The sequence below is a fragment of the Lutra lutra genome, chromosome 12 (assembly GCF_902655055.1).
Source record: "Lutra lutra chromosome 12, mLutLut1.2, whole genome shotgun sequence".
NCBI classification, from domain to species: Eukaryota; Metazoa; Chordata; class Mammalia; order Carnivora; family Mustelidae; genus Lutra; species Lutra lutra.
In genome coordinates this window covers 61,773,592-61,800,320 of record NC_062289.1, presented here as the reverse complement: position 1 = coordinate 61,800,320, position 26,729 = coordinate 61,773,592, and the positions used below count along the sequence as shown (strand labels likewise).

The window sequence follows — 26,729 nt, the reverse complement described above, 5'->3', positions numbered from 1 at the left end:
TCAAATCAGATACAGTTTTAATCGTTGGTTCTAATGCCAAATGGGCGGAACAGTCTTCAAAGAATATGTAGTACAAGCACTCTTCTACAAAGAGGGAAACTGTTTCGAGAGAGCACCTGGCTCTGCTTCTGGAGGAACCTTCTAGAACCAGCTACTTAACCAGAAGGCAGGACCAATGCAAACACCATAGATTGGCCTGTGTGCCCACAGTGCTCTAGAAAGTCCAACTTCCAGAGGAAACAGCATCCCAGGAACTTCTGCTGTAGCTGAAGAGTGGACACAGTAATGAGTGTGTTCAGATGTATTCCTACCGAACTCAAGGGCCACAGTAACAGGGATATACCACTGGAAACGGAGGAAAGGCAGCAGGATTCTGGATTTATTTCTATGCTTGGGCAATAAAATAGAGTAATATGACATCATCAAAATAACTAGTTTCTCCCTATAGTCCTTTCTCTTCTAAAAATGAAACCGGTTGGTTTAGTTAAAACATCAATAAGGAAAAAAGTACCCTATTTCATGTTCAGAAATTAAAAGGGAACAGGGATGCTTTATGTAATGCATATAATTAAAAACCCATATCTTAAGTTAAATCTAAGTTCTGTGGTCAGCAGAAGATAAAGTCTGGTCAGTAGGGTCAGCGCGCACCCAGAACAGCGTTCCACCTGCGGAATGTCAGCAAACGGCAGCCCGCGCGCGGTGGGGGGCGCACATGGCGGACCGGACTCTCGGGCATCTGTGATCGCCGCAAACTCAGGATCAAAGCCCCGGAGAAACTTCTATGTGAACGCTGGGAGAAAGCCATTCCCTTTCACACTCTGATATTTTGGCTTCTGGGGAAAGGATATTTGAGATTTAATTTCTTATTTATTAAACAAAACTTTCCATCCAAAAAAAAAAAAAAAAAAAGTGAAGATGAAGGTGAAGGTAAGCTATAGGCCAAGATGTGGCAAATTTGCTTCCTTTGCCAGAGTCCCTTTTCTAACTGTCTCTAGGCATGCACTAATCACGGAGGCTCCCTCCGACAGATCAGGTGTGGAGCGAGAGCACAGTCCCCTGTTGGGAGGAGGGGGTGGGCTGCAAGGGGGTGGGGGGAGATGGTGATCGCCTTGCACCTGCTGCTGGGCCTGCTTCTCCGGTCCTGGGCGCCGCGGGGGCTTCACGCTCTGGCGCAGGCGGGGGCTGCCAGGCCCTCCAACTCCGTGTTAAGTCGGCCGATCACCCACTCCAAGGCCTCGCGACCCTGCCGAGAGAACAGCATTGAGGACCTCCCAGGGGTGCGCGCACCTGCCCGCTGAGACGAAGGCCACCGTGTTAGGGTCCCATCGCGCTTCTCTTCAAAAGCTCCTGCCAGAGAGGGCGTCCCAGGAAATGAGGCCCTTTGGAGGGCTGGGGGAACCTACAGAACAGGAACGCAACAGCCGCATGGAGAGATTATTTGTTGTGAAGCAACACTGTATGATTAAAGGTGACCTTTCACCTATTTTCTCAAATTCAAAAGCGAGGTTTAATTTCCCAAGGTTCTGCCACCCAGCTTGCATGATACGCTATCATACAACCTTTGTTTTTGTGCTGAGTTCCAAACAGAGCCGCACAAATCAATCCAGAATCCACTCCCATGCCAAAATCAAAGTTATACAGCCAAACTATTTCATACTGAAGAACTCTGAAAATAACCACTACCACAGTCTTGACTATCTGAACGTTTTTTGTTGTTTTTGTTTTGTTTTGTTTTTTTATTTATAACAGAAGGTAGAGGAGAATGAAAAATCCGACAGGTGTGTATGCTTATTTGGCGGACACTCTCAACCCACCAAAGCCTGGAAGTGGCTGAGTAACATTTACATACCCTTGCCCTAAAGATGCAGTCTTCCTCCCGAACAACACTGGGGGGTCCCCTGCACACGCTAGCCATTTCGAGGAGTCAAGACAATCTACCTTTCCTGATCACTCTTTGCCCTGCTTCACAATGTGCTTTCCCAAATCACAAATTTCCGGGTTCCCCTCTAGAACAGAACCCCCTCCAGGACAGTTTTTAGACCACGACCTCCGCGAGGAGGAACAGAGCTACCTAGTAGTGCAACGGTGAGGCTGTCGGGAGAGAAAGGGTTCAGTGTCAAGGTCGCTCATGGGGGCAGAGTGCGGTTTGCAGAATGACAGGTGTTCTGCCCTGCACCCACTGCCTTTGTAAATCCAGGGCTGATCTACAAGGAGCCCCCAGATCCCGGAGGAATTAAGACTTCAGTGCTACACAGCTAAATCTCAAGAGGAAAGTTTTTCAGGTGATGTTGCTTAGAAAGAGAAAAAAGACAGGCACAAAAGAGTATATACAGTACAGTTCTGTCTGTGTTTAATAAAAGAAAAGAAAAAAATACATAACTTGCATTTGCATAAAATACTTCTGGAAGCCTCTGTAAAAATCAGGAATTGAACGGCAGATGCCAGGCTCTCCTCCCTTGAAGGAGGAGCTTTTTACTCTTCAACAGAGTCCTGTGCTGTTGGGTGTTTTTTTTTTTTTTAACCATAAAAATGGACTGCTTTTATGTATTTTTGGAAAGAATATTGTTTATAAAAGCCAACAGAACTTTGATTTCAAGATGGTGGGGAAAAACCTTTGGCCTTTTGTCCACAAAACCATCAGGAATACAACAGAAACAAAATTCAGAAACCACGGAGTCAGCATCGTCACTGGGCCACCACAAGAAGGTGGAAAGCAGAGGTACAGGCTGTGAGGCGGTGGAGGGGGTTCTGACACAAGCCCATTCGGAGCCTGGAGGTGTCCAGAGAGAGGGGACACATGGGAGGGAACCTCAGGGGAGCCTGGCTCTTAGACCCCGGATGCCCCTGCCCCCAGAGGTTGAGAAGTCTTGTTGGAAGAAATGGAACCACTCCAGAGAAAAGGTCATTGGCTGTCAAGGAAAAAGCCAAGGACAACCTCCATTGTCACCCTGCAGTGAAGCCTAGCCGTCGTCGTCAGCCGGGACCTCACTCCCCACCCGCCCCTCGGCTTGTGTGTCAGGTATGTCAGGAAGAAAGACAGCTGGGGCAGTCTCCCATGCGAAGGGGCACGGAGGAGACACCCAGAGGCCGCAGAAGGCTTCTCTTCACATCTACTTCTGCAGAGAGAGGAGGGAAGATACTACAACTGTGAGGCAAGAATAGGACTCCATAAGGAACAGGAGAGAACAAGAAATTAAAAGTACAGTTGCTCAAATAAAAATGAGTGAAGTTATTGGAAGATAAAGTCCAGGAAATCTCCCCAAATTCTCCCCCATTCATTCCTCCCCTCTCCTCTTGGCAACAACCAGCTTGCTCTCCGTCTATATGGACTGTCCATTATAGACCCCGCGCATACTTGGAATCATACAGTAAGTGGTCTTTTCATGTCTGGGTTCTTTTATTTTGCATGATGTCTTAGCAATTCACGCATGTTGTAGTGTGTATCCGTACTTCATTCTTTTTATGGCTGAATAATATTTCAGTGTCTATATGGGCCACTTTTTTTTTATCCATTTATCAGCAGAAGGACACTTGAGTTTCTACCTTTTGGCTTTTGTGAGGAGTGCTACTGTGAACATCCGTGTACAAGAATTTGTGTACTTGTTTTCAATCCTTTTGTGTATAAAAGTAGGGGTGGAGTTGCTGTACCATGTTACATTTGCATCAGTATGAACAAAGGTTCCAATTTCTCCATATCTTTGCCAATGCTTGTTTTCCATTTAGTTGATTATAGCCAGCCTACTGTCTTCTGCCTCCTCTAATCTGCTGTGGACTCCCTCTAGTGCATTTATTATCTCAGTTACTGAGTTCTTCATCTTTAGCTGCTTTTTTTTCCAGTCTCTTTGTTGAGGGTCGCCCTGAGATTCTCCACCCTCTCCTCAAGTCTGGTGAGTATCTTTATGTCCACCATTTTGAATTATTTATCAGACATATCGCTTATCTCCATTTATTTAGCCCTTGTGCTGTGATTGTGTCCTGTTCTTGATTTGGGACATATTCCTCTGCCTCCTATTACCTGTGTTTGCTTCTAGGGGTAGGAAAGTCTGCTATGTCTCTCGATCTTTAAAGTAGGGGTCTTAGGAAGAAGAGGACTGTGTTGTCATGCAGCACAATGCTTCCTGTTCCCCGGAACCAGGCACTTCTGGGATGTCTCCTGTGTGGGCTGTGTGTGTCCTACTGTTGTCCTTGAGATGCATTTGCATTTGCCTTCAGTTCAATCATCTGCAATGGCTCCCTTTGCCTGCTGTGGGTCTGGAGCCACTACTGGGCAGTATCCGCAGTCTGGACAGATGCCTGCCCTCAGCCCATCTGCCTGGGCGTCCCACCAAACTGCAGGGTGCTCTTCCTATGCTGTCCTCGGAAAGGCTTTGGCTGGAAGGTTTTCAATTATTGATTCCGTGTCTTTAACTGTCATAGACCTGTTGAGAGTCCATTTCTTCTTAAATCAATCTTGGTCATTCGTGTGTTTCTAGTAGTTTGTCACATATAGGTCATCTAATTTGTTTTATGTTTGTTCACAGTATTCTCATATCTTTTTTTTTCTGTAAGATTTGCAGTAATGCTTCACTTTCATTTCTGATATATTCATTTTGGGAATCCTCTTTTTATTCTTGGTCAGTCTAAAAGTTTGTGAACTTTGTTGACCTTTTCAATGTAACCACTTTGATTTCAATATTCTTTTTTTATTCTCTATTGATTTCGTCTCTAATCTTTTTCATTTCTTTCCTTCTGCGAGCCGTGGGTTTAGTTTGTTCTTCATTTTCTAGGTCCTCCAAGTCAGGTTAACGATTTGAGAACTTTTCTCTTTTTTTTTTTTAAGTTTTTTTTTTTTTTTAATTTTATTTATTTATTTGACAGACAGAGATCACAAGTAGGCAGAGAGGCAGGCAGAGAGAGAGATGGAGGGAAGCAGGCTCCCCGCTGAGCAGAGAGCCCGATGCGGGACTCAATCCCAGGACTCTGGGATCATGACCTGAGCTGAAGATAGAGGCTTTAACCCACTGAGCCACCCAGGCGTCCCCTTTTTTCTCTTTTTTAATGTAGGTATTTGCAACTATGAATTTCCCTCTGATCACTGAATCCCATAAGTTTTCATATGTTGTGTTTTCACGTTCATTCACCTCAAAATGTTATAAGTTCATTTATCATTTCTTCTTTAATAAATTAATTTGTTGTTAGAAACATAATTTAAAAATTCCACATATTTCTGAATTTTCCATTTATCTTATACTGTTGATTTCTAATTTCACTTCCTTGGGATAACGAAAGATACTTGGTATGATTTCAGTCTTCTTAAATGTATCAAGACTTGGTGTTTGGCCTAACACGTGGTTTATCCTGGAGAATAACCCAGGTGCTCTTGAGAAAAAAGTGTATTCTGCTGTTGGATGAAGTGTTCTATGGATGTCTGTTAAGTCAAGTGGTTTATGGTGTTGTTCTTGTCCTCCATTTCCTTACTGATCTTCTGTCTAGATGTCCTATCCATTGTTGAAAGTGGATCATTGAAGTCTCCAGCTATTATTGTAGAGTTGTCTTTCTCCTTTTGTTCTGCTAATGTTTGCTTTATATATTTGGGGGCGCTGTCACTTGGTGTGTAAATGGTTATAACTTTTGTCATCTTGATGAATTGACCCTCTCATTGATGTATAATGTCCTTGTTTGTCTCTTGTAACAATTTTTGATCAAAAGTAGATGTTGTCTGATATTAGTATGGCCACCCCCGCTCTCTTAGTTATTCTTTACACGGAATATCTTTTTTCATCCTCTCACATTCAACCCATTTGTATCTTTGGATCTAAAGGGAGTCTCTGGTAGACAGCATATATAGTAGGATCATCTTTTTTCATCTATTCTCCCAAACTCTATCCTTTAACTGGTTTGTTTAATCTATTTATCTTTAAAGTAAGTAATGCTAAAGAAACACTAACTTCTTACACTGCTCATTGTTCTCTATGAGTTTCATAATTCTCTGTTCCTGAACTCTTCCCATCCTCATCTGTTGTGTTTGATTGATTTTTTAAAATTTTTATTTATTTTTACTTTTTTTTTTTTTTTTTTTTTTTTAGTGTACCATTCTGATTCCTCTTATTCCTTTCTGGGCCTGTTTTGATTATTTTCTTATTGGTTATCCTGGTAATAATTAATATCTTAAATTCAGAAAAAAATCTAATTTGAACTGATGCCAATTTAGCTTCAATAATGTGGGTTCTCCAGAGAAACAGAACCAATAAAATGTGTACATATAGACAGAGATTTATTTTACGTAATTGGCTGGCATAATTATGGAGGCTGGCAAGTCCAAAATCTGCAGGGTAAGTTAATCAAGATTCATTAAGTGCTCCCCTGGTTGAAGTATTCTATTAAAATCCACACTTCTATAGAAGTTGATTCTGTCATTTTTATGCCAGCTTATTGGTTGTTTCAGTGGAGGGACCAGTTCTGGGAGTACCTGCCTCTACCATTTTCCATGATGTTACTATTATATTTTTTTAACTTTTAATTTTGAAATTATAGTAGATTCACAGGAAGCTGCAAAGATAGTACAGGAATGTCCCATGTACCCCTTACCCACCACCCCCAATAATATCTTGCATAATTATAGTACAATATCAAAACCAGGGATTTAACATGCACAGAGCAACACAATGAATTTTTAAAGTTCACTTCAAACAAGGATTAACTGCATGAAATTTCACAACATCAAGGATAAAGAGATCCTAATAGCTTTCAGAGAGAGAAAAAAGTCACATACAGGGATCAATAATCTAAGTGGAAAACAACAAAACAATGCCTTCAAAATTCTGAGTGGAATTTTTTTTTTAAAGAATTATATGTCCAACTATGCCATGAACGAAGTGTGAGAATAGAAGAGACATTTTCAGATATGCCAACTCTTAGAAGCCATGATGAGATGTTGTTTTCTATCCTATGACAGGAAAGAGAGAAGGGAAGGCAGGGAAGCAAGGAAACAAGAGTTCCAGAAGAGGAAATGTCCAGAAATTCCCAGGGGAAGGGATGACAGCCACATGGCTGCTTGGTCAGAGAGTAAGGCCTGCCTTCCAGAAAGGATGGTGCCAGAGGAGAGGGTGGGCTGCCCAAAAAGACTGACCTGTGGAAGATGACATCACGAGGTACTGCAGAGAGCAAGTAAGAGTATGGAAGGACTCAGCCAGAGATCTTTAAAAAATAAAACTAAATACATGAAAAGAATAAGACAATTATTATTATCAGCAAGAGGGGAAAAGTTGTATAAGAAAGAAAATGCAATTATGGCTTGGTAATAGGTAATAGCTATGCATTTGTATTTTCAGAATTATGGAAACTCTGAATGTGCTTTCAACCATAAACATTGTAGCTATTTTGAGGGAATGGGAGCAAAGAGAAAGAGATAAGAGAGATAAAATAATACTTTACCAAACAGGTAAATAATATCTATATAATATCTAAAATTGGCAAATCAAGGGGCTCCTGGTTAAGTGTCTGCCTTTGGGTCAGGTCATGGTCCAGGGTCCTGGGATAAAGCCCTATGTCAGGTTCCCCGCTCAGCGGGGAGTCTGCTTCTCCCTCTGCCTCTGCCTGTGTTTCCCCCTGCTTGTGCTCTCTCTCTGTCAAATAAATAAATAAAATATTCAATAAAATAAAATAAAATTGACAAATCAAGAAATAGCAGAATATGTTTACTTATTTAGAAATCTAGCGGTAGGGTGCCTGGGTGGCTCAGTGGGTTAAGCCGCTGCCTTCGGCTCAGGTCATGATCTCAGGGTCCTGGGATCGAGTCCCGCATCGGGCTCTCTGCTCAGCAGGGAGCCTGCTTCCCTTCCCCTCTCTCAGCCTGCCTCTCTGTCTACTTGTGATCTCTCTCTCTGTCAAATAAATAAATAAATAAAAAGAAATCTAGCGGTAAAAGCCAAAAGCTACCAAAAGAGTTGAGTGTCCCCTCAGAAGGGCAGAAATGAGCTTTGCAGAACGAGTAAGCGGGGAGGGTGATCTTACCATAAATCTTTTAACTCCTTTTTACCAGGAGCTATAAGCATAAAATATTCGGATGAAAATAGAAATAAGTATCATTTCATTTTGGATTAGAAATACTATTATCAAACAAAAAACACTATCTAAAAAAAATGGTAGAACACAGTTCTACTCATCCTTAATGGAGAAGGCCTTCTCTAAAGTTTTTAGAATTCAAAGCAGATGGAAAGATTTTACATTCTGCTTGTGAAAATGGGAAAGTTAAAATTCCCATCTGGAAGTACCGTAAAGCTAACAGGACACCTTGAGCTCACAGGCACTTTTGCCACCATCCCATCTCAGTGGCCCCGATGCATAAGCCTCCCCACAGACGTGTCTGGATGGTGACAAGTAACATAAGCCTTCAGCCCCAGAGGGTCACTGGTCCCAGAGCCCAGGACAAGCCAGCCACAGCCTGAGGGCAGGGCGCTTTGCTCTCTTGACCAATGCCAACCATGTGATGGGAGAGCTCACGGTGCTGTCACCACATGTGTCACTGTGGGCATGTGCAGACCTGCCCTAACAGTGGTGAGAAGGATGCACGGCGGCAGCCTCTGATGTGACAAACGGTGGCCAGATATGTGTGAAGAGACTGACAGTACAGACAGTTGGCCAAGGGGCGTGCGAGGGAAACGGGGTCATCAGGAAAGAACAAAGTTGTTTGGTAAGCTCCCAAGGATCAGCAGAAAATTGCTAAACGCTGCTGTCCAGAGGAAGACAGACAAGGCATAAGAGCAGTCTAACAACACCGGCCCGGGGGGCGGCTGGCCTGTGGCACCGGTGGCGTGGCAGCTTTGTGGCCCTCGTCCTCCTCCTGCTAGCGGTCTTCCCTTCTTTGGGTCTCAGTCTGCAACAGACAGGCCTCTTGTCTTGAGAGGTCACAGCCAAAGAGCCCAGTGGAGGCTGTGACTAGGCAAGTGGCAGATTCCAGCAGATTCTACACTTCTCCCAGACAGGGCGAACCGTACTCAAGGCCCACTTATTTCTACCTTTCCTTTTTCCTTCCTTTTTTCCTCTTGTTCTTTCCTTCTTTCTTCTTTGATTTTTTGGATGAGGCATCTGATTAAAGATTGAGGCAGTTTAGCTCTAGTTTGTGAGGAAACAGAATGTGACAGAGTCCACAGCTCTGAGGGACATAGCATACACGCCACACTGCCCACACACACTATGCTCACCAGGCTGGCTCTCTACATGCAGTCACCTTAGTGGTGCCTCCATGGAAGAAGAGAGAGCCAGCAGCAGATCATGACCTTGGGTTCAAGATGAAGGTCTCTGGCCAACTTAAGCTTCAGCAGGAAGTTCTTAAAGGAGCCTGAAACACACGGCTCCTGTTTGCTGACTGAGGCACGGCGTGTGTACACACATGCTGCAGACAGAGAGACAGACCAACTGTGGGAAGCGGAGCCCAGAGCAGCCCAGTATGGAAGGTCAACAGGGTAAGGGTTTCAAGGCAGGAATATAAGGATTCCCTAAACAGAGGGAAGCAGGAAACGCTCTGACTTTCCTATGAAGTGTGAAGATGACTGCTGACCAATTAAGCGTCAAATCCCTTTCTGACAGTCCAGCCACTGGTGGCCTGGGAAACCAAGGAATGTTTGCAAAAGCTCCAGAAGATGCTAGAAATTGCTTCTGCCACTAAAAGAAAAGAGCCAGTAGCAGTCATGTGGCTGGGTGCTGGCGCTGATGCAAGGCCACGGGGCATTCTTTGTAAGAACATGTGCAAATATTCAGATCCTGCCCAAAACGAAAAATTCCTCCCATCAGATCGGTCTGGGACTACGCGCGACAGCCTCTTTCCTGATGCTGCAGTAATTCTAGGAAACGTTTAAGCAAGCAGGTGCTGGAGAACAGCCTAGGAGAAGCTGGACTGCCTCTCTTAGAGACCAGATAACAAATCTGGATACCCAAGTGTCCCTGGGAAACAAATCCTGCCGTGAAACAAGGAGATGAATTAGGAAGAGGATGAACTAATGGCCGTTTCCATTTTAGAAGATACTAAGGAGCCGGATGCTGGAGACACATGCAGCTAGACCTCGGAACACCCAGCGCCAGACACCATGCACACGGTTGTTAGCAAGAAGCTAAATTCTCTACGGGGTTAAAGAGCACTATAGTTACCACTGTTGGTCATAGCGTGCAGGTGCAGACCCCGTTAGCTCACGGCGTGCTCAGAATTCTCAATTATCCACTCAATAGCAGCCCACCCCTGGAGCAACACAGAAAGAGTTCAACACGGTGTAAGAAATGCGGCTTCTCTCCCGGCAGACGCCTGCGTGTGAAATGGCACCAGGAAAGTGCTACGGTTTTAAAGGAGACACAGTGGTCACAGTTCCCGAACAACCTTCACCGCAGCGGGCAGTTTCACAAGCTCAGAAATCAGGTGGTACGTATTCTGCCCGAAATCCTCACACCGGCTCGGGCTGTCCCCATAAGGGCACCATCAGCGGCACTGTTCCCTCCTGAGTGCTGGACTAGGGGGCGACCTCGCAGCCTCCTGACGGGTTCATCCCACCCAAATCCCCGGATGACCCGCTCCCCCTTCTCCCCCTTCTCCTGGGGGTGCTGTCGAATGGGAACACAGCCACAGGGGAGGAAGTGATTGTCTGGCAGGACTTCAACACAGCAACTCCTAACATGAAGTGAAATAAAAGACTTTTCATTTGGCCCCGCTGAGTTTCCCCTAGCTTTTCTCATAAGAGGCCTCGGGGTGGCTTTGGCCTCGCCAAGTAGTCCCTGCCTCCTGTAATTTACTTTTCCAGCAAAACATTTTGGGCACCTCGGGGCACCTGGGTGGCTCAGTGGGTTAAAGCCTCTGGCTTCTGCTCAGGTCATGATCCCAGGGTCCTGGGATTGGGCCTCGCATCGGGCTCTCTGCTCAGCAGGGAGCCTGCTTCCCTTCCTCTCTCTCTCTCTCTCTGGCTGCCTCTCTGCCTACCTGTGATCTCTGTCTGTCAAATTAAAAAAAAAACAAAAACCAAAACATTTTGGGCACCTGCCCTAGGCAGACCCTGAACACACAAAAGTGAGTGAGGTTCTGTCTCCTCCCAAGAGGGCTCGAAGTGTGGACACGAGGCAGGCAGCTCTGGGCCCTGTCTTCCCCTGCATCCCCCGAACTGAGCTGAGCAACTGCCAACGTTGCTCAAATTTGGATTTTTCTTGAAAACAGGGCAGGCCAGCTCTTCTCTCAGTGCCGAGGCTAAACGCAAACTGTCAGTAGTTTTCCCGTTAAATCGTGACAGGCATGGTAGGCATCCCACTGGTCCCCAGAACGGAGACTTACTTCTGATCAAAATAAACCAGGAGAGAGGAGGGAAGGAGAGGACAGCTGGGAAGACATCAGCCTGGGAGGGAAGCTCAGGTGAGATCCAAAGGCCTTGCTCTGGCCAGTGATGTTACCTTGAACTTGTGGAACAGCTTCCACAGCTTCCAAGCCCCTTCCATCGGCTCTGCTGGGGAGGAGGGCAACCCGGACTCTGTAAGCAGCGTCTGCCTCACTCAGGCAGCCCTCCAGCTAGGGACGTGGGGAGGATGGCCTCCTGGGATCCAACCCTTCTCCTGTCACCTCCACAAAGCTTACTCCCCACAGAGGGGAGGCACAGAGACAGCAGCTAAGTCCAGGGGAGCTTGGTGGACGGGAGGCTCAGCCAAGGCCCCTCAGTGCCTACTTAGTGGGAAAGGACAGCGCCTGAAGAGCCTGCCTGACCAGCTTCACATGTAGGGTTTGTCCTGGGCACTGAGCCTGTGCTGTTTCAGCTCTTTGAGGCGGTAGTTCCCTCCGCTGGGTTTCCGTTCCACGTTCACCTGACACTTCCCCCGCCCCCCAGGCCTGGGCCAGCCTTCCCTGCTGCAGGTTTTGAATGTAACCGTGGAAAATGCGGTGATATCCCAGGCTCGTTGGCGACCAAGGGCCGCAGCACTGGGTAGGACTTACGGGACAACACATTTCACCCCCTTAATCTGGCACTTAGCACCCGGAGTGTGCACGGGACCGGACCTGAGTGTCGTACCTTCTTCGCATTGGATGATATGGTATTGGCCATCAGACTTTCCAGATAGCTGCCCAGGCTGATCCCCTTCACGGTGATGATGGCTTCTTGTGTGAGCACCGTCCTAAACAAGAGCAGCAAGTAAGCGGGCTGCGTGGCCCTCACAGAGGGGAGGCCCTGGCCCACCCAGACCTTGGAGTTCAACGTGTCAATCCCAGGCCGCAGAGGCTTACATTTCCGGGTCCTCCGGATGGGGCGTGTACACCAGCCTCTCGTTCACCGACACCAGGTTTGTGAGTGTGATCTTGAAACAAAAAATGTCTTTAGGTTCTATTTCTCTCGCATTTTTTCCCAGACCATCTGCCCATACCCCTCCATCCCCAAATCAACTCACTGAAACCAGAACAGAAGAAACATCCATCCACCCCCTGCCCCGGTGGGGCAGGGGGACACCACCTTAAGTCTCAGGGAAACCTGAAGTCCTGGCTGCGCCTTCTGGCGACCGTCACCTGTCCTCCACACCCAAACCTAAGTCTGGCCTGGCCTTCAAGGCCCTTTCAAACCGCCAAACCAACAGCAGTCATACAAAAGCAAAATCCTTCTGGGTTGGCCTCCAGGTAAATGAGCACAAAGCTGCTGAGAGCATTTTTATAGAATAGGATTTTATAAAAATAAACCATGTTTCTAGCCCATGCATTTTCCCCCAACATATTTTTTGGATGTGCAGTTGGCTGATATAAATTTTTTGAATGAGAGAGGAGTGAAGGGGAAAAGGTGCTTTTAAAATTACCGTTAGAAGTGGAGATGCAACGTGGGGGGTTAAGGCGGGTAGGAGAAGAATAAATGAAACAAGACGGGATCGGGAGGGAGACAAACCATAAGTGACTCTTAATCTCACAAAACAAACTGAGGGTTGCTGGGGGGAGGGAGGTCGGGAGAGGGGGGTGGGGTTATGGACATTGGGGAAGGTATGTGCTATGGTGAGTGCTGTGAAGTGTGTAAACCTGGTGATTCACATACCTGTACCCCTGGAGATAAAAATACATTATATGTTTACAAAAAAAAAAATTTAAAAAAAACATGATTTAAAAAAATGACTGTTAGAAAATAAGATAAAATAACATAAAATAAAATAATAAAATAAAATAAAATAAAATTACTGTTAAAAATCACCTCTGCTGTTGGAAGTCAGGATAGTGGTTATATTGAGGTTGGAGTGGAGGTGCCCCCCAAAAGGGAGTGCAAGGGGAGCTCCTAGGGGCTGGTCACACCCTGTCTCTGATCTGTCTGCTGGTTACAAAGGTGTGTTCTCTTTGTGACAATTCATTATATGCATTTTTTTCTACACATTTATTATACTGAAATAAAAAGGTAGATAAAATACTACTAAATAAGTTCAGCCTTTCCATTAAAAATAAAAGATTCCCGGGGCGCCTGGGTGGCTCAGTGGGTTAAAGCCTCTGCCTTCGGCTCAGATCATGATCCCAGGGTCCTGGGATCGAGCCCCGCATTGGGCTCTCTGCTCTGGGGAGAGCCTGCTTCCTCCTCTCTCTCTCTGCCTGGCTCTCTGCCTACTTGTGATCTCTGTCTGTCAAATAAATAAATACATAAATCTTTAAAAAAATAATAAAAAATAAAAGATTCCCTTAGACCAAAGGTGGGCTGGAAAAAAAACTAAATGAAGACATTACCCACCATCCCCAGGAAAAACAAGCACCTTTCGCATCTTAGGCCATTGCTTACATTGGTGGAACAAAGTTCCATTTTCTTCTCTACTGGATCCACAACAGAATGTTCTTTGATGTACGTCAAAGTCCTACTGGTCCCCAAAATCTAAAAAACAAAGCAAAGCTAGCATAGTGACATGTCAAAAGTTTCATTCTGTAGCATCAAACACGAATTTCATTTACTAATTAAGTCCTTTATCTATTCAACAAAAAATCCAACTGGGGACGCAGCCATGGACAGCCCCGCACAGCTCCTTGGGTACCTCTGTCCCAGCAGTGGAGGCCAGCATGGGTCCAATGAATGGATTCAGGTAGAGGTGAATGTGGGACAGTAATAAATGCCTTCACAGAAGAGAAAACTGCGAGGAGCAGGAAGTGTAGGGAAGCCTCTCTGCGGGGTGGCGGAACCACAGAGGGAGAGGCACCAGGCAGAGTCCTGGGGTCAGCAGGCTTGGCTGCAGATGACGCCCCCTGGGCTCTGACCCACATGCTGAGCTCCCAGCACGGAGAGAGCCCGGCATGGCAGGGAAGGGAGAAGGTGGGCTCACTGGGCTATTGGGCCCGCGTCAGGGCTGGGAATCTGTGTTGAGAAGAGAGCAGGGGTCAGGTCGGGCAGGAGGAAATCGTGCTTGGATTTACATTTTCAATGACCTCCCTTGATGGTTCTGCAGAAGAGACTTGTCAGGAACCGACTGTGTCCCCCAAAGTTCATATTTTGACCTCCTGACCCCCGACATCTTGGAATGTGAGTGTATTTGGAAATAGGGCCTTTGGAGAGGTAATTGAGTTGAAATGGGGGTCATTAGGGTGGACTCTACCCTAGTCTGAGCAGTGTCCTCATAGGAAGGAGAGATTAGGACACACAGAGGGAGACCGCAGGGCTGCGTGAGGCAAAGCACCACCACCCACAGACACAGCAAGAGGGCAGCAGCTGCCAGCCAAGGAGAGAGGCTGGACTGGACCCCTCCCCTAAGGTCCTCAGGGAAATCAACCCCGCCAGGACCTTGATCTTGGACCTCCAACTTCCAGAGCTGTAAGGAAACAGATGTCTGCTGGAGCCCCTCGCCAGTCTGTGGTATCTGGTTAGGGCGGCCCCGAGGGACACTGGGCCGAGAAGCGCTGCAGGAAAGGATTCTATGCTGATGGGGCCAGGGCCGAGTGTGAGGAACCCAGGCCACATACCCCGGAGATGGAAACTAAAGTAAGTTTACAGAGAAACAAACGATCTCGCAGGCTTCTCCGAAGTCCTGAGTGCGTGCTCTCAGGAGAGGCTGTCACCTCCTGCGGATGGGGACTGCCAGGCAGATGCGGGTGCAGCGGGGACAGCCTGGGTGCAAGCAGGCGACGCGGGTAGAGCCTGGGCTGGGCAACGAGGGTGCGGCTGGGCAACGAGGGTGCAGCCGGGCCACGCGGGTGTAGCCTGGGCATGCGCGTGAGCGGGCAGCCGCGGGTGCGGGGGGTGGGGGGGAGCTGCGGTACAGGGGCGCACCAGGCGAGGTGGGGGCAGCAGGACAACGCGGGTGTCACCAGGGCACACAGTGGCGGGCTCACCGCTTTCACGAAGCCGGGCAGCCCCCACTCGGTGCTGAGGAGGCGGTGGCTGTGTAGCCGGCCCCGGCCGTCCACACTGCGCTCTAGCACGTCAACTCCCACGACACAAGGGTTCATCGGATTCGGGTACTTCCTCATGGCAGCTTTGATGACGGTGTCCCATGGGTGGCTGGTGGGAAAAACATAATCACCCGGAGTGAGCAGGCAACCCCTCCATTTGTAAGCCGGAGTGGCACGGGCCACCAGGGGTGCTATGGCCCATGGAGTGAAATGAAGATCAACGTTAATGCTCTCATTGTTTTTTAAATTTTGTTTTTAATTAAAGGTATAGTCAAACCAATCTATCTGAGGCACCCAGCTCCACACCCAGATCCAGGACGCTGTGATCCTTCTGGGCTGACCAGGGGCCATTCGAAGGCTTTGCCTGGCAGGACTCATGAGACACTGGGTGGGGACACAGACGTCTCAGGCTGTTGGCAGCCGTGCTCAGTGTGTCTGCATTCCCAGCCCAGGTGCTGCACTCACAGGCCACCCCAGCACCGGGGTCTTGGCTGAGCCACTTCCCTCCCTCCACTCAGGACCTTCCTGCCCACTTCTCCCATCACCCCACCCGCTGGCACTCTCCCAGTCCCTAAAGAGGCAGCACCCTTTCCTTTGGGGCTTCAGGGTGGAGAGACATGTCTCCCCATCCCCAGCTTCTCACCTGCCCCTCCCATGGTAGGGGCGGAACACTGGGGAGCGGGAGTTTCTTTGCCTCTTTGCCTGCACTATCGTGGTGCATGAAGGCTTGGCTGTGACTTCCAGTTGGGCTGCTTTACCTAGCTGACCACCTCGACACCTGGAGCTCAACGCTATGACGGTACAGTAAGGCGCCTGCCTTATGAGTATCTAGAACAACAGGCTACTGGTCCCAGCTAGTGATGCTCTACTGAGAACCAGCTGACCCATAAGCAACAGTGGTTTGAACTGCATGGGCCCACTTATATGTGGATTTTTTTTCAATAAATACAGAATAGTCCTGTGAATGTATTTCCTTATGATTTTCTCTCTCTCTTTTTTTAAAGCTTTATTTATTTGAGTGAGGAGAGCGCAACCCTGGTGGGAGGGGCAGAGGGAAAGAGAGAGAGAAAGAATTGCAAGCAGACTCCCCAGTGAGTGCAAAACCCCACGTGAGGCTCGAGTTCATGTCCGAGATCACGAAGGTTCAAAGTACTACTACTTCCTATCAAGAGTCTATATGTCCTATGGTACCTATCAAGAGTATCCCCTTTTACTTTCAAAGGCATCCCAATTTGGATGACAAGTTATGTATTAATCCTGAAAATAAGGAGAGAGAACTCAAGAAGGATGCCCAGGTTTCTGGCCTGAACAACTGTGTGGATAGTTGGGCCATTTACTGAAAGGGGATTTTTTCTTTTTTAAAGATTTTGTTCATTTGAGAGAGAGAAAACACGAGCAGGGGGAGGGGCAATATATATCTATATCTATATCTATATCTATATCTATATCTATATCTAGAATGGCAAAGGGAGAGGGAGCAGCAGGCTCTCCGCTGAGCAGGGAGCCTGACATGGGGCTCGATCCCAGAACCCTGAGATCATGACCTGAGCCTAAGTCAGACGCTTAACCAACAGAGCCACCCAGGCGTCCCCGAAAGGATATTTTTAAACAAAATACAATTTTCAGCTGCACAGGTCAGCGCCCCTAACCCCCCACATTATTTAAGGGTCGACTGCACTTTGCCCCAACTGTGAAGTGGTATGTGACATGAAGTGGCCAACATATTTTTTTTTCTGATTATAAAAGTTGTCCAAAATATGTATGAAAAAAAAGCATCCACAATTCCACTACCCAGAGATGACCCCAAGTTATGTGGGAGTCCCCGAAGGTGTTCCAGCTCTCTCTGAAGCTTCTCCTGCAGGCCATTGCCCCACTTTCTCTGGCCCTGAGCCCTTGAGGTGGGGGGATGGACACCTTTGTCCCTGTTTTGTGTCCCGCTATCAGAGAGGTCCCAAAGCACGTTCATGACTGCCCAGTGCTTCTTTAGTGCTTGGTAGGCTCAGAACCCTACGGCTGTCCACAGGGAGTCAGAGGTGCCCCTTTAGGTTTTCAGTGTGGATCCCCCCACCCCAAGTGCTTCTTCCCCTAATTCTTCCTTCCCCGGGATGTGTGTGCTCCCAGGAAGCATCCGAGCCCCCGGGAGAGAAGAGTATGTCAACGACATCATCATTTTTGCAGTTGTACCCGTCAAGTTTAAACAGCGTGTATAGACACAGCCCAGAGTCAAGACCTAGACACATGTGCACACCCACGCACGCACGCACACACCTTACAAAAATTAAACTGGGATCATGCTCAGACCATACTCAGACCCTGCTTTTCATATTTAACTGACGATGAACATCTTCCTATATCATGAATCTATTTCCAGAAATCTGATTATGAAGAGCTACACAACAGGTCATCCTAGAGGTATTTATATGGAACTAGTTCCCTGTAGTAGGTTACTTCGATTTCTCCCTATTTTGCTCTATAAAATACAGTAGCAAACATTTGTGTATACTGACCTTTTACATATCTAATTTTTCTTTATGATTAATTCTTAGAAATGAAATTACTAAGTCAAATATCAAAGATTATGAACAGATGGACGGGTTTTGTTCCGTATTTGCCACCCTTTTAAAGTATCAGTCACCGACCATTAATTTACTTTATCCTTATAAAACTCTGTCAAAAAGTTTGTGGCAGGGCCCGCTCTAGAACCGGGTCTCCCAGGCCCCTGCCCTCTGTTCTTTCCATTATGTTCCTGATCTAAAATCTCCTCTTTTAAACAAAGAAATGCTTTTTCAAACCATGGAATCGTGTCACTGAGTCGACCTCTTCACCGGCTTTAACAAAGAGCAATGAAGACGCAGAGATGTGGTTACACCTGATTGCTCGGGAGGACCCAGAGAGCGCAGCCTTCTTCTCTGAGGAAGAACTGTCAGGGACACGGTCGATCCATGATCTAGGGAACGCGGCAGAAGCTGGACATACTTGAGAGCAGCAAGGGACTGAGTTACATGGGGGCCTTCTCACTGAAATACTCTGTAAGCGTTGCAGGCTAAGGTCCTAAGAGTTGTTCCCACAAAAATCACTACTTTAAGCAGAATAGGCTGTGCCTCCTAAAATTACTTAAAACTAGCAAAAAGTTGAAGTATTTGTATGAAGCGTATCTTACACAATAATCTTTCTTATATAAGAAACTTGACACCTTTCTGCTGATGATGTAAACTAAATACAAGCTGCTTACAACACTCACATAAAAAATAATTCTACTGATTACAGCAGGAGGGCCATATAAGTTAATATAGACAACAACAGATTCAAGAAGTAACATTTTGTTAAACAACAAGGGTTAAATACAGCAAGTCAGTATCACACGCTTCTTGGTTAAAGGAAATACCCTGGTAGTCATTGCAAAAATGGCAAACTCTGGTAATATCAAGTGTTGGAGAAAAGGGGGAGACTGAGCTGTGGATGGTGAATTGGCTCAAGGCCTGGGAGATGCTAAGAGGGACGGTGCCCTTGTGTCAGGGCTTGTGTGCCCGTGTCTGGCTTAGGCAGGCCAGGAACTGGCTGAAGTTCATTCTGAGAGGTGCGGTCCCGGCTATGTCTGTGACTCACAGCGACCACGATGGAATGGGAATCCATCCCTGGGGTGGGGGTGGGGGGCTGCCTCGGAGCACAGCACTGCTGCAAAAGCACCAGACATCGCCCCTGCGGTGCCTGGCCCTGCAGCCCAGGAGGTGGTGGGATTCAGTCCACCTGGCACACTGGGGAGTGGAAAGGAGTAACAAAGGCATCTCTCTATGCACAGCCAGGGTGTCAGAAAGATGAAGTGGGATGAAATCATAGGATGCCTGGGATTTGCCTAAAATAACCCAGGGGGAGGGAGCAGTGGGTAGGGACACGTGAAGCCAGCCCGGCTCTGAGAGGGTGACTGTCAACGTGGGAGATGGCAGTGGGCTCTCACTATTCTCAGCTCTCCATTTTTGCATACTTTTTAAAATTTCCATAATAACAAGCTTTAAAAAAAAAAAAAAAAAATGAAGGCTGCCCCAAGCAAGGCAAAGCGTTCCTGCACCCACCCGAAGCAACTCTAGGCCCAGACCAGCGGTTCTCAGACTGTGGTCCACACCTGGAGGATTCCCAGGCCCTTTCCAGAGGTCTGCTAGGCCCAAACTGCCTCAGTGTTACTGAGACATGACTTGCCTTTTAGACAATATTGACCTTTTACCCCAATGCTGCAAAAGCAACAGAGGGTAAAGTTGGGGGCCTCTCCCCATGAATGCAGGCCCTGACCCCAAACCGCACTTGGGGTCAAGGCTCACTGCTGTTCACTCAGGAAAATAATGCCAGTGCCTCTTAAAAATATCCATTGTGAAATAGCAAGACTATTAACTTTATATTTAGACCCCTAAGTACCCCTCCATTAATACTCTGAGCAAGAGAGCGGGGTGCACAGGAAGCTGACCGGCTGCACTTGGAGGATCAAGTGGCTGGGGGAGCGCCAGGCAGCTGGTGGGTGGTGGGACCCAGCCAAGCTGTGGCTCTCCAACCCAACCCACCACGTCTATGTGGAACAACAGATGTGGAACTTTGCTCATTCAGACTTAGGTATGTGGCCGGCATTTTCTCCAAGATGAATACAGGGAGCCTATCCCTTCAAGAAAAACTGATCGTTATTTGCTGCCAAAGAGAACATTTGAGCTTTTGATGACAAATTGGAATTTTAGAAAACTTGGATCCTCTGCCAGGAGCCTGATGACAGCCCCATACTGCCAACCCGATGAACCCGTATGTTCCAAGTGACTGGTGCGGGATGTCACAGGGAGAGACCCACTCATGTTCAAGGCAGGCCGACGAATCTGGTCATTCTGCTTTCAGATCTTCCATTGCAACGAGCTTCAGAAACCACTTGTCTTGTCACAGCAGCAAATTACTTAAAGCAGCCACAATCACTTAAAAGGCTATTAAAATACCAAACGGGTTTTATTCATAGAGTGAGGCTGGGTTTTATTTGTATATTTGAATCAAAACAACAGATTGCAAAACACTGGTGCAGAAGCAGACAGGAGGAGCAAGCTATCTTCTGTTACGCCAGAAATTAGAAAAAAAGAAAATCAAACAGCACCCCTCTTCCACCTAATTTTTGTGCTTTTGGAAAATACAGGTTTGTTTTTTAATAAAAATGTTGCTTATATGAATGGAGTGGGTTTATCATTATTAATTTGAATGAACTGATAAATATGTTTAATCGTATCCATTTTAATTTCTAATATGGTAAATAGTGGTAGATAGAACCCACATAAAAACTGTCTGGGGCACCCAGTATTTTCGAAGAGTATTAAGATGTCCTGAGGCTGAAGGGTTTGAGAATCGCTGGCCTAAGTGGGCCCTTGATTAAAGGGACTGGAAACATATACAGGAGTGATCACTGCAGTATGATATGGGATAAAGGGGGAAACGTTATATCCCTTCAGTAAGAGAAAGGATAAACTGTGACATAGTTATACAATGGAATATCATGCAGCTATAGGATACACACACACACAATCTCAAAAATACACTGTGTGAAGAAAGGGAAATGGTCAAAAGATCTGTACCAAGTGATACCGTTGATTTCCATTTTAAGACAACAAATGCCATTATGTATTGCTTATGGAATAACACACACACACACACACACACACACACACACACTAAAGGTAGTCCGACAGACCTTCAGAAGGATGATACCCACCAAGTTCATAATCTTGCCTGTGGGGAGAAAGGGAACAGCGCTCTTGTCTGTAATGTTCAATTTCTCTTATTTAAAAGAAATGGTGGGGAGGTCCTTTTCCCTGCTCCTGGCTGGAAAACAAGCCTGCTGGAGGACATATCCCCGCCAAAGCTCCTGACTTCCCTGAGATGGTTATCACCTTTTAGATACCGGTAGCTGCTGGAATCCAAGGAGTGTATGACCTTGATGTTGCCAGCCAATCTTGTGTTGGCTGTTAGGAAAGATCTTGTTCTAGGCCTACGTGAAACCTTGGTCAATGCTGTGAGGATGAAATTTATAAACCCTGTTTAATTTTTAACATCCCTTTCTATATTTTTATATTTCAGTCTTATATTTTTCATTACTATTTAAACTATATTGAATCCCGTCTAGGTAACACACATGCTGATTCCGATGGCTTTCCCAGAGGGCTCTCCATTTCCATGGCTGTGTTCATACTGCTCTCAGCTACGCCCCACTCCAGACCCTGGGGTTTCTTTCTTTCTCTCTTTCTTTCTAAGATTTATTTGTTTGTTTTAGAGAGAGAGGGAGAGAGAATAAGAGGGAGAGGGAGGGAGACTCCCAAGCTGACTCTGCAATGAGCACAGAGCCAGAAGTGGGGCTCGATCTCATGACCCTGAGATCATGACCCGAGTTGAAACCAAGAGCTGGGTGCTTAGGCAACTGTGCCACCCAGGCGCCCCTGGGTCCTGGGGTTTCTTCAGGATGTGGACACAAGAGGAAAACTTGATAAATGCCAAAGCTTTTGTGCCTGATTATTTCTTGCCTTTCAAGAGTACGTTTATGAAACTCCAATCAACTAGTTACCTGTCAGCACCACAAATATATAAAAAGTAAACAAGTATAAAAAGGAAAAGAAAGGTTTATAATCCCCAAAGGGGAGGAGGGATTAGTTATTTTAAGGACTAAGCAAAGGGAAACTCATTAATAAAGCTAGCTAGAAAGCCAGGCTTCCAATTTCATACTGTCCTACAGAGGGCCTGCCATCACAGAATAACACCTCACTTGCCACCTGTCTGCCACAAAGGCCTACCTACCACCATCCTCAGCCACCTGCATTCCACGTTTGCCAATGTGAAGTTCAAAAATCAATGGCAGATGGTCAGCACCTAGTCCACAGCAACTTGGGGGCCCCCTGGGATTCTTTTGGTGGATAGCTGCCCTCATTCTGGAAGGGCACCCGGTTTCCTTGAGATTCCTCACCCCCTCACTGAGCACCTACTGTATGTCAGGCACGGGCAGAGTATCAGCGACACAAAATGAATAAGGTAAGGAATGAAGGACTGATACAGGCTGCCATACCAATGAACCTCAAAAAAATGTGCCGAGTAAAGGAAGCCAGACACAAATGACCACATATTGTATTATGACATCTAGGTGAAATTTCTGGAAAAGGCAAATCTATAGAGACAGCAGTTTAGTGGTTGCCTGGGGCTGGGAATGAGTGGCGGGTGCCTGGGAATGGGAATGAGGGGGTCTTTGTAGCATGATGGAAATACTCTGAAACCAGTCTATGGTGATGGTTGTACAACTCTGTAAATTGACTAAGAATCGTTCAATCATACACTTTAAGAGGGTGAAGTTTATCAACAGTGACTTTCCATAGCTAACCGTTCACTTCTGCTTGTCAATCAACATTTCATGAACTTCTAGGGCAGACTTCTCAGGTGTTCTGGGAGAACACTGAGCCCCACTGCCTGGGCACACAGTTTCAATGATTTAACTCTTCCCTCTGCATTCGGATGGTGCCAGTTATCTCCAAAATCGAGAAAACAATCTCTGGAAGCCCAGATGAGAAAGGCTGCAGACCATACAAAATCAACACTCAAACTGAATCCCATGAAGTCTAAAGATTTCATTAAAAATAATTTCAGAGGTTTTAAACCACTCGACAAAGTTTTATTGTAATAATTTTACATAAAAAGGCCAAAGGATGACAATTTCACTTCACGCAGTTTTGTTTTGCTTTTTTTTCCCCAAAACAAAATGCTTCTCCAAGTGGGATCAAGGAATCTTTAAAATCTTTGTTCCTTTAAAAAACCTTAAAGGATAATTGTATAGTGTCACATACCAAAGTGACTTAGAAGATACCATTTAGGTCACGAGGGTACTCTTAAAACAGTTCTCCATTTTCCATGCTGGCTTGGAGGCCTTCCATGCCCACAAATGCATTCAGGATGAAAGACCCCCCACAAGCCTTCTCCACATTTGGCTTCCTGCCGAGCTCACAGCTTAGTGTCTGGGTTCAATGGCCAGCACAATCTCAGCAGAGGACCGGGCCCGCTCCCCAGGCCCCTGTTCTCCCTAGGATGCCGCGCGCCCTGCCCCAAAGAGCGCATGGTACGGGAGAGATCGGGCCTGCTCCTGGGTGGGCTGAGGAGAGAGGGCTGTCACTTTCCGGGGCCCCCTCCCCTCCGCGTCCCCCCCACACCCGGGCCTCCGCGTACACCAGGGCGCCCCGCCGCCGAGCGCACTCGCCGGCCCGCGCCGTCCGGCCCCATTCGGGTGGCTGAGATCCGTCCCCGCGCCTCTGACCTCCGCCAGCCCCCCAGGGAAAGGCCGCCCCCAGCCCCCTAGCTGCGACAATCCCACCACCGGCCTCCGTCAGTCAGGCGGCCTCTCCATCAGACAGACTGCACCACTCCGCCGGCTCTCTACCTAACGACGCCCTAGAAAGGACATAGCCTGCCCCCTCTTTTTAGGATGCCAGGGCCGCGGTCTGGGAGCGGCCAGCGCGGGGCTGGGCGGGCTCGGCGAGGGCCGGGTCTGGGTGTCCAGCCTTTCCTCGGCCGCCCCGGGGGCAGGAGCAGGAGCCGGTCCGGACCCCACCGTGGCCCGCCGCCCGACCTCACCCGAACACGTGCTCCGAGCTCCAGATCTTCATCGCCGCCGGCCGCCGGCCGCAGGGCGCGGGGTACCGGCTCGGACTCCGCGCGCCGGCTGTGGCGCGCCCGGCTCCTCCCTCCCGGCGCGTGGGGGCGGGGCGGGGGCGGGGCGCGCGCGGCAGGGGCGGGGCGCGGTGAGGCTGGGCTGGGCCCGGCGCTCTCGGGCACCGCCCGGCTTGCCTGTCACTTGGCCACGAGGGTTGTGGCGGCTAAAAATAGGGATGCGGGACTCGGCTGTAGCCGCGGATGGGGGATCTGCGCTGCGGCAGGTAGATGCGGGGACAGCACCGGCTGAAAATGCAGGGATGGAAGGTGAGGCGCTAATGCTCATCGTTCAGGTTCTCCAAATTGTAACAAAGCGCTCTCCAGCCAGCCTGGTTTCTACTGTTGGTTAAGTATAAAGAAAAACAAAATCTCCTGCCAGACCCCCCCCCCCCAAAAAAACTCCCCAAGGGAACAGAAGAGAAAGAAAACAGTTTAGGGCGGTCCCCTAAAGATATTGCAGAGACAGCAAGAAATCTCGCGCTTTTATATGGACAAGGAAGGTGCGACACCTACATCATGGTCTCAAGTTAGAGGACTGGACGGACATTTTTTCACTCAGAGTTCACCCTAAATTTACCTGGTAATTAGAGTGGCTGTTTTTGTTTGCTAATTGTCTTTCTCCAAAGCTGCAATAGAATTCTCATATGGGCACCATAGAGTTGGGTTTGAAGTCAGGTTCTACCGGGAATAAAGTTAACATTTCAGAGAGATGGCTCCCAGGACCTTGAGAAAGAACGTTTCTGGGTTAGAACTGGCAAAAGGCCTATTTAACTTTTTTTCCTTTTTTTTTTTTTTCTATTTAGCTTCTTAAAAAATATTTACACACATCTCCAAAAGGACAAAGAATTTATAAGTTTTCTAGAGCAAATGATCTTTAAGAAAGGAAAGGAGAGGCTCTTTTCCTTTTGCACCAGGGAAAAATCAATATTTTTCCTTTTTAGATTTGTCTTTACTCTGCACTACCACAACCAAAGTCCAGGTGCAAAGAAGCAGGTGCTTGTTTTGTGAAGAAGAGAAATCTGCCCCAAATGTGATGGGGTGTGAGGGCAGGGGACCTCATCTAGCCTGCTACAGAATCCCAGCACTTAGCACAGCACCTGGCACTGACTGGGCATCTGGAACCCATTTGTGCCATGAGCCAGTGCAGTGGAAAGAGCTCATGGAACCAGTCAGAAGACCTCGGGTAGGCTACCATCGACTCACATTGACCTTTGCCCTCTATATGTCTTTAACCTTACAGTAATCTTCCAAAGTTGGTACTACTGTGCCTGTTTCATAGATGAGCAAACTGGGGTTCCAGGCAGTAGAAAAGCTCTCTTGGTGTTCACACACTAAGGGATGGAGCTGAAAACCAGCACAGGCCATTGCCAGGCCTTACCTTGGCATCCTGAAAAGAGGAGCAGGCTCTGTCCTTTCTTTTTTTTTTTTTTTTTTTTTTTTTGACAGGAAGTTGGATTTATTGGTGGGCATGAATATGACGGGAAGGGATAGTGCCAAGGTTCTCATGAGTGCAGAGCCCTCCATTTGTCCAAGGGACCACGGTTAGGGATGTATTTGACCCCACAGCCATCTGGGATAAGCCGTTTTTCAGCCACCATGTCTTCAAATTCATCTGCGTTGAACTTAGTAAAGCCCCACTTCTTGGAGATGTGGATCTTCTGGCGGCCAGGGAACTTGAACTTGGTCCTGCGTAGGGCCTCAATCACATGCTCCTTGTTCTGCAGCTTGGTACGGATGGACATGATGACTTGGCCAATGTGGACCCTGGCTACTGTGCCCTGGGGCTTTCCAAAGGCACCCCGCATACTTGTCTGCAGCCTAAATTGGAGATAGCCATGAGGTCAGACCCCAGCATCCACCAAAAGGGCTGTCTCCAAGGTCCCTTAGGGCAACCCGTACAATCAACAGGCTGCATACACTACCGAGGAGCCTACTGTTTGCAGCCATGGCACACTGGGCCCCCATAGACAAAGAGCACAGTCGGCTTAATTGGCTGCAGAGGCTCTGTCCTTTCTAGGGGCAGTTAGGTAGAGAGCCCACAGAGCAAAGCTGTCTGTTTGATGGAGGGGCTGCCCAGCTGATGAGACCCGTGGTGGAACCGCTGAAGCAGGGGGCCAGGGGCAGGTTTTCCTCTGGGGGTTCATGGAGGGCTGAGCTGCCAACAGACCTCAGGTAGCCATATAGGACCGGACAGTGGGGTTTGCAGGATTCCCACTCACACCTGTGCTACATAATTACAATTATGATCAGGCCCATTGTGGAATACTTCCTATGTGCTCAGCACTAGGAATCTAGGTGCTGTTATTTTGGTTTTTAAAAAGCGTCATCATTTACAATCAGCATTTTCCACAAATGCATACGGACCGTGAGGCTTAAGGAATGGGGCCAGATGGTGAGTTAGAACACACTGTAGGGGATTCAGCTCCTGCAGGTTGTTCCAGGTCTGAGAGGGGTGAACTGCTGAGTTTGCATCTCACTGTGTGAGAAAGCTAAAACCCTAACCAGGTGAAACGTTGGTACAGAGACCTGCTGTGTAGTGATGAAGCTGGGTAACTGAGAAGAGGGGAGAAATGAGGACCACCTTCCATCCGGGACAGCGCTGCACAGCCTCACAGTCACCTGCCACGGCCCCGCCCTCAGGTCTCCGGCGACGCACAGCTGTGGGTTCTCAGGTGGCACGCCCAGCTCGGGTGATATCCCGCCT

At 47.6% G+C, this 26,729-nt stretch overlaps 2 protein-coding genes and 1 non-coding gene across 5 annotated transcripts; all 3 read right to left on the bottom strand.

The window, feature by feature from the left end:
• PRELID3A (PRELI domain containing 3A) lies at nucleotides 1-24,062 on the bottom strand. 3 transcript variants are annotated; one of them, XM_047697834.1, is made up of 7 exons: nucleotides 23,948-24,062; nucleotides 15,272-15,440; nucleotides 13,737-13,826; nucleotides 12,227-12,297; nucleotides 12,015-12,117; nucleotides 1,327-1,399; nucleotides 1-1,243 (listed from the first exon to the last, which is right to left on the bottom strand). In XM_047697834.1, the coding sequence occupies exons 1-7, from the start codon at nucleotides 23,977-23,979 to the stop codon at nucleotides 1,206-1,208; spliced, it is 576 nt and encodes a 191-aa protein (XP_047553790.1). In that variant the 5' UTR covers nucleotides 23,980-24,062; the 3' UTR covers nucleotides 1-1,205. The 3 variants fall into 3 exon arrangements, with proteins under 3 accessions (XP_047553790.1, XP_047553792.1, XP_047553791.1); XM_047697836.1 differs by lacking the exon at nucleotides 1,327-1,399 and having other exon boundaries at nucleotides 1-833; nucleotides 1,116-1,243; nucleotides 23,948-24,055; XM_047697835.1 differs by lacking the exon at nucleotides 1,327-1,399 and having other exon boundaries at nucleotides 23,948-24,055.
• A 1,375-nt stretch (nucleotides 24,063-25,437) lies between these two features.
• On the bottom strand, nucleotides 25,438-25,997 carry LOC125082342 (60S ribosomal protein L10-like). The gene has a single exon (XM_047697838.1). It carries the CDS (start codon nucleotides 25,828-25,830, stop codon nucleotides 25,528-25,530), a length of 303 nt encoding a protein of 100 aa, XP_047553794.1. The 5' UTR covers nucleotides 25,831-25,997; the 3' UTR covers nucleotides 25,438-25,527.
• LOC125082770 (small nucleolar RNA SNORA70) lies at nucleotides 25,891-26,024 on the bottom strand. Its single transcript, XR_007122088.1, has one exon. It is a non-coding gene; the product is annotated as a small nucleolar RNA SNORA70 (small nucleolar RNA).
• Between the last annotated feature and the right edge of the window lie 705 nt (nucleotides 26,025-26,729).